This window comes from Dermacentor andersoni, chromosome 2, assembly GCF_023375885.2.
Source record: "Dermacentor andersoni chromosome 2, qqDerAnde1_hic_scaffold, whole genome shotgun sequence".
Lineage (NCBI taxonomy): Eukaryota > Metazoa > Arthropoda > Arachnida > Ixodida > Ixodidae > Dermacentor > Dermacentor andersoni.
In genome coordinates, this window is record NC_092815.1 from 89,878,019 (window position 1) to 89,885,608 (window position 7,590).

General features: G+C 45.7%; 1 protein-coding gene across 1 annotated transcript in view; it reads left to right on the forward strand.

Moving 5' to 3' along the window:
• LOC126541650 (cell adhesion molecule 4-like) overlaps positions 1-7,059 on the forward strand; it is a 355,930-nt gene extending 348,871 nt beyond the window's left edge. Inside the window, exons 7-8 of the mRNA XM_050188504.3 lie at positions 1,263-1,506; positions 2,521-7,059. Coding sequence (XP_050044461.1) covers positions 1,263-1,506; positions 2,521-2,591 — 315 coding nt within the window. The 3' untranslated portion in view covers positions 2,592-7,059. The remainder of the gene's footprint in view (positions 1-1,262; positions 1,507-2,520) is intronic.
• The last annotated feature ends 531 nt before the right edge of the window (positions 7,060-7,590 follow it).

A 7,590-nucleotide genomic window follows, 5' to 3' on the forward strand; every position in this document is an offset into this window, starting at 1 on the left:
TCGACGTGACGTCATAATTTTTTATAATGTTCTGGTGAGAGTGATCTCTACAAAAGCTACCACCATCTTCCACCAATTCGCATAAAAAACACCAATTCGTGTTTTTTAAGCGACAGATTTTGTTTATTTCAGTGAAATCCTTTGTATTGAGAAATCCTCACGCCTTTCATGAATAATTTGGTGTTCCCGTTTTATCATTCTGATTTCCTTTTTTATTTCATTTTTATTGCTCCAATCCGCGGTAATCACTGCGTATTTTAAAATTTGAATAATTTATTGTAGGATGCATAGTGTGTTTTCCTTTATGCATATTCGATACTCTACATGTACGATGCCTGCATCGTACGTACATGACATTCTTACATGTACGATTGTGTTTTGTATGCATTACACCACAAACGTTTTTGTGTATGTTAATATAAAGCAGTGCTATTCTTTAATTTCTTTTAAATAATTAATTAATTTATTTATTTATTTATTTACTTTTTCTACAAAGCACTTTTGTATTCTTAATGCTGGTTGTTATGTTGCTTTATTATTCGCTATTGCTATATTTAAACAATTAATGTATGCTTTATTTTCATTCATTGTTCGTGTGCCTTTTACAGGTTGCACTTTTGTCTTTTAAGCTTCGTACCATTAGGGTTTGCAGCATTAGTTGCTTTTCTCTGTGTACTAATAATAGGAAGCTCCCCTGACAGTGTTTACATTAGGACCTTCTGATGCTCCCCAAAATTGGCATGCCCGTTTATAAACATGCCATGAAAAAAAATAATAAAACCAAACTGAAACAATTTTAGATGCGATGGTGAGCTCGTGCAGAAATTCGAAAATGGTTTCGCTACCAGGTTCCGATTCTGCGTCGTTTTCTGACACGTCGGTTTTCCACTTTCGCTAAAGGTGTCTATTTGACGTTGCGGAATTGTGCAGTACCCATCCCCTTTGGTAAATTTCAATTCTATTATTATTAGTATTTTTCAACCCAGCCTGTTGGCGATGGCGGCAATGACTAAGCGAAGCTAGCTGGGGGGGGGGGGGGGGAAGGAGAGGGGGGAGGGTATTCTGTAAGGGTCCACCTAGTGGACTGTCCATTTTGGTCGCTGCTGATTGGATGCAGCTGTACGAGAGAGGACGAGACAAGCGGCCCTAGCCAATCAGCAGCGGCCGAAATGGGCAGTCCACTAGGTGGACTCTTACAGAATACCCCCCGCTGCAGTATATCCAACGGTTGCTTGGGCGTCTCCGTTTCGGCTCCCGCCCAGGTGAAAGGTCCGGAGGCGGTGCGGTTCCCGAACGTGCGCTACGCGGACGGCACGCAGGCTGCCGTGCTGGGACTTCGGTTCCGCGTCGAGGCGCGCCACTTCAGCGACAGCGACGGACTGCGCCTCAAGTGCACGGCCACGCAGTCGCGCGTGGTCGCCCTCAGCTCCGAGGAGACCGTCCAGGGAGCCCACCAGCGGTCGTCCGGGTTCCGCTTCGCCTCTGACCGTGCCGCCACTTCTTCGCGTGAGTACATTGTCGTGTGGAGGGGGCGCGCGCAGTTCCAGCGCTGCCGTGGACTGTTTTCCCGACTCTCCCGTCTTCTTAGGTGAACGGCGCGAGACGCCAGAGTTGTTCCTTCGTACCGGCTGGGAAAGTTACTACGTGACCTAACGTTTTCCTTAAATTCGCAGTGATCGGTCCCAAATTCAAATACTACCGTGTTCTACCATCACCATTTACACCGACTGTTATCGCCAAGTCCTTGCTCCGGGGTTAAAATTGGTGGCATTACAATTGATCAAGATGGCTGGGATACGTGTATTGGCTTCCAAATTTCAAGTACGCATGTGAACGAAGGAAGAGGGAACAGATACGCAATCTTGAGGCCTTTTGAAGGAGCGAAGGGTAATATATCCTCCCCTCACCCCATACGATCTTACAACGTGACGGCAACTCATATGCAGCACCGAGGAGCCGATTAAGCACGTGCGCTATAAAATATGCCTGAAACAAAACAATTGCTAACACAGCACGCATGGCCTCACACTGAGCCAACTTACTCGGGCTAACAGAAGGAACTTGCACAGAATGACGTCAAACCGAAGTAGTTATTGCTGGTTTAGGGAGGGAGTGGAACAGAAGCTTGACTGTGTAACGCAGGGTACTTCATGCTTCCTTTCTTGATTATTTCTGCAGTCACAGTATGCATCATGTATAACAAAGAGCGTACGCGCTCTCACTGTGACGTCATCTAGTAGGGTCGAAAAGGATAATCGAAGTCTGCCCCATCCTGCCTCAACCTGCATCGACGTGTTGGCCGTCAAGCTTACTGAATGACGTCACGTCTCAAAGTGAGCAGGCCGATGCTTCTTAAAAATTGTTCCGTCATCAAACTTTTCTGGATTCTGTACATGAGTTTTGAGAAGTAGTACCATCAAAGAACCCAGAAAAGCCACATTCTGAAAACAGATTACATTCGAAACCATCTGGTTTTCGCTGTTCTAAATGCACCTCCTGCCGGTTCTGTCTTTTTCGCAGTTAACGGCGGCCGTTTTGCGAGACTCTTCTGCTGGTGGTGGATCCTGAAGACTCTGCGCTCTGCACTCTAGTCTGGTGGCACAGTGGCTAATAGATTGGACATTTACGTACCTAGAGGAGAGCGAAAAATTGATAATTACAAAAGCTACAAAGAAGGCGACGATATGACGTTAGACCGGCATGAGTGCAAGACAACGGCGCCGGCTCTCAGGCTGGGCCAACAAAACTGTCTGGAGCTGCGAAAACGTTGGCCCGACGAGACGTTCACCACCTTAACGGGATGCACAGTGTCCTGAGAGCGAAAAATGCTTGTATTGGCTAACCGACTGTCGTATGACGACCGACTGAAATTCGACATACAGTAGAAAGAACGCGGTGAAAGCTACCTTCGCCTGTCTCACATCATTACCAGTATTTGCAGTCGCTCTGCATTCGAGCCAGAATGAGAAATCCTGCGGAAACGATGAGTGTTTATACAAGCAAGAGAGTTACGGCGCACTTGAAACGAGAACCTGGTTGAAAACTAGGAGACATGACCTAATATTCACACCCAGTGTCATATGTCTTACAGACAAGCAAGGTACCGTATGTGTCACATATATATATTTCAGGGCTTCGAGTACTCTGTTGAACGAGGGTAGTGCAACATATCTCATGACTACGCTTTTCTCTTGTTAGAAAGTTTGCCTTCGTTTGATATATTTTGGCGAACAAAAACAGCGCACTCGAAAACGCAGATAAAGGCCGAGGCGGATCCACAGCGCTGTAGTGTCGTCATTGCCTTTGTTTCCGTTTTTGTGTGTGCGCTGTATTTCGTCAAGGGTGCACCAGCAAACCCAACTTACTTCTCTAATTAAATTTTATATTTTCTGCTAGGGAGTACACTTTTCTACAGAATTTCGTGCGAATGAGTAATTTTTGTATACACGGCTCTTTAGGCTCGGCCATTGGCTCGTTCGCACTCAAGTTAATTTCGTACGGGAAGTGGCATTCCACGCTGTATTTCATTTATTATCCTGTTTGGATATAGTATTTGCCTGTTTCGTTCTGAAATACACCAACTGGGTGTCGTCTGGGACAATTCGGTGCACAAATAAGTATATCGACGAAAAGAACGGCAGCCTCTATTGCTGTTACGACAAAACACGACGCATGCTGCATTCGTCGTAGCAGTGAAAGACGGCGCCACCGTTAATTTGCTAAGAAAATATAAGCCTTTTTATTCGACATCAGCGCCCACGGGGAGTGCTGCAGGTTTATTTTGAATAACACAGGCAACGGGACACTGCATCTAAAGGTAGCATTACGCAAAATAAATCGCAAGATGCCAACTTTCTCAGGAACGTGAGTGCAGAAGGTTGAGCAGTTTGTCGGGAAGAGCGCTGTGTATCTGGCTTTAATATTTGCGCAACACTTTGCGGATAGAGTTGTGAAACCTTACCTCCAGAATTTCGCTCTTCCTTATCTCCAACTCGACGTCTGTGCACAGTTGTTGTTGTTGTCGTTGGCTTTTTATATGATCAAATTTTCCATCTGGTTTACTTCTTATCGTGAACGGCAGCAGACTGCAAAACGAGAGAAAGAGTGCGTTGTCCCCGTTTGCAACTTGGCACTTACAAGCTGCGAAATGTAGCTGCGAGCAAGTATAGTTCGGCTCCTAAGTTGTGTTGACATGTGTCTGGGTGTGATAAAAAGCAGAAAGCAACACTGGCGGCCCCATGTACACAAATCACTTGCGCTGGTACACTAACCCAACTGTACCGTAAACCTCATTTCGCAAAAGAAAAATAGTTAACACCTCAAGAGTATATGAAAAGTCTTGTTCAATTAATTAATCTTCCAGATGCATCGACCATTGGCTATCGTGGCCGTAGTGTGGCTGACCGGTTTTCTTGTTGATGTTCTACAAAGTCCTCGGGTAACGGTGTAATGTTGGCGCCCCCTGTACATAGAAGATATGCACCTGCAAAAATGGCATAAATGTCTCGTGTATCATTCCTTTTTGACTTGTTGTTCAGTTTTAACTCACCCTTATCCCGTAACCTCCGGTGTTGGTCGCTGGAATCTAGCTGCTGCTAGGATGCAACCTGCACGTGCGTCAAGGTGTCGGTATTTCTTCTGAAATTTCTGGGACGCAGTGTCGCGCAAGACTTACTCGGACAGGCGAAGGTATTTTTCGCGGTTCTCGTTCCCTTTAACGTCTCTGACGAATTGGAAAAGACAGCGAACGCTTAGCTCTGTTCGTAGCGCACGAGGGACGTGCGTCACAGTGCTTCGGGAAATACGACGGTGAGACTGGACACGTTGTGAGCGTCGTCTGCTTCGTGACCGAGGAACTCAAGGTGACTTCGTCGAAATAGTCAAGAGGGGAGAGATGGCATAATGCTCCATCCGACCACCGAGATACGCTCTGAATGCGACGGCAATCGTGAGTGACCGGTGCCTCTTCGTGTTGGTGTCGTGCGCGTGACCACGCCGTCCGGCGGCTGCGCAGAACACGCGGCCACTGCAGGTGGGGGTGGGAAGAGCGCAAGTCGAGCCACGCTTTTTCTCTGGACGCATCTCACGGGGCAGTGCTGTGCGTTATAACATGATGAGCGGAGCTGGTCTCTTTTTATATGTATGTGTGTATTTTCTAATTTCATTTTTCTGTTATTGTGTAATACGGTCTTAAGTGTCTTTCGGCCGCATTTGTTGTAGATATTCCTTTGATGACGTCATCGCTTGGACACAAATATTGAACTTTGCTACAGCACCTCCCATTCAGTAAGAGTATCGACTTTCTACTGCACTATAGGCCGCTTGAGTGGCAGGAAAGTACGAGTCAGGAGTAGTATGTGAATAACGACTCTAAAAGCAACGATTAGTCATTGTTTATCTGCAGTAAAAGCAAGAAGTATGACGCCGAATGCCCTAGAATGGGGCTTGCCCTCACGCAATCGTTAGGCTAGGAGCTTGCTATCATAAAAACTACACTGTGGGTATTAGGCTGTGCCAACTAAACTTCAAGGTAGAAGTAATACAGGATGTAATTTTTTTTGTGTGTGTGAGCGCGAAAGACCCTGGTTCCTCTTTTCATACACTTTTCAGCAGTTGTTTACAAGCAATTCGTGATGAGAAACACTGTACCAGCCTTCATAAGACAATGATTTCCTTCTTTTCGGCATAAAAACACTCATATATTCATTTCCTTTCTTTATTTTTTAACGATGCATTCGCGAAGAGTGTATGTTTGATGATACCATTTACTTATATTAGGGCAGATATCTATAGTCAGCCCACGATTAATAGTGAGCATAATTTCGAATATGGTTGCTTGCGCAAAAAGTGACATATCAGATGGCTAATTTAGGGCAAGTTTCAGATTACAAGCCAACGGGGAAGAGAATCCACAATCAATAAAAATATAACATACGCTCTTAGTTACTCGTTGTTTTTGGCTTATTTTCGTGGCTGTTTATTGACCGTTACCGAGTCGAAAATGTCAGGCAACGTTATGAAACCAGAGCACTATATTGCGCTATAATGCACTATATTGCACCATATGGTTTGTCTATTTCTATGAGAGGAGGTACTAAGAAAGTGAAAATTATTTCATACGAGCAAAGGCAACGTCATTTCAGTTGCTGGTAGAATTTTTGCTCGATGCATTCGCTGTGTGTATAGTGCAATGTCCCGCGTGCGTGTAAACATGTGCCTCCCATTTACCATCGTGTTACCTCAAAGGCACGTTGCGTTATGTGTAGTTACCGGGACGACCACCGCAAACAGCAGTGACCGCAACCGACGCATCTAGCACGTCGGGCGATCATTCCTATGTTGCTCAAGTCCCCAGCCAGTGTCTATATGTTTGTCGCAAATGACGGGAAAAGATTAACCATTAACCACTCAGCACCGGTTCACCAGTTCCGAAGTTAGTGGAAACTAAAGACGTTTGTTCTGCCCCGTCAGACCTTCTCGCGTGGCCGACGACGTGGCCTTCTCTGACCCAAACCTATGGCTCGCTGCTGGATGGATGCGGCAATCCCGCCTGGACATTGGGGACTGCTGCGTCTCCAGTGACAACGCGCCTAACGAAGGAGCTGCTCAACACCAGCGGGGACAACAAGCGAGGACACTCAAAGGACAGCTAACCATGTGGTCCTCCTTCCTGGTCCTTGTGTCCTTCGTGGAACTCGCACCGCGTCTCCTCCTTTCCCTCGTCCGTAACTTTTGTGCACACAGACGTGCGCGCGCTGTTGAATCCTTCCCTCCACGCACACCGAGTGCGCGGGCTGAACAGTGGGGAAAATTTTTAAAAAAAAAGAGACACGCACAGACGCACATGCCTGTTTTGACTTTGAGGTTTTAACTCTCTGTGTAGTGAGATGTTTCCAGCTCGCAACCCCCAGTGGATATTTTCTTCCCTTGTTTTTTCTTTCTTCGCGCGACAAAAAAAGAAAAGAAAAAACTGCTGCTGCTGTTGCTGATGCTTGTATTGCTGTAAATATATATATATACATAAGCTATATATATATTATTAAAAATGACAAACTTCAAGTGCAGTGTTTCGTCTTCATTTCTTCTTTGTGTGGTTGCACGAAGCCGCTGATAAGTCGTTTCCCTGCGGCCAATTTTGCCGGGTTGCCACTCGTGCACGCGCTTTAGACGGGCTTGAAATTTGGTTGCGCGCACGATAAGTTTGCCCCGGCATTGCCTTTAGTAAAAGCTTAATGGTCTCCCGATGCACCGAACATGTGTTTTGAATAGACATGAAGGTTGAAGGTCGCATGAGAAAACGTATAAGCTACATGCACTATTTGAATCAAAGAATAAGGCAGATGCGCGATGATGGTCAGATATGCTTTAATTACAATAAGCAATAATTTTAGATTCATGTTTCCCACTACACAGCTGTAGATTGTTGATGAGAGAAACAGGGAGAAAGGAGACCGGAAACTGAGTGAAATAGAGAGGCACACAGGGCGGGCCGGCAGGGTAAACTCAATGTACTACAGAAACACTTTAAAACATGCCCTAAAGCGGTGCCTTAAGATAGGTGTTTAAGAGGTGCCTTAAAATTTAGTTTAA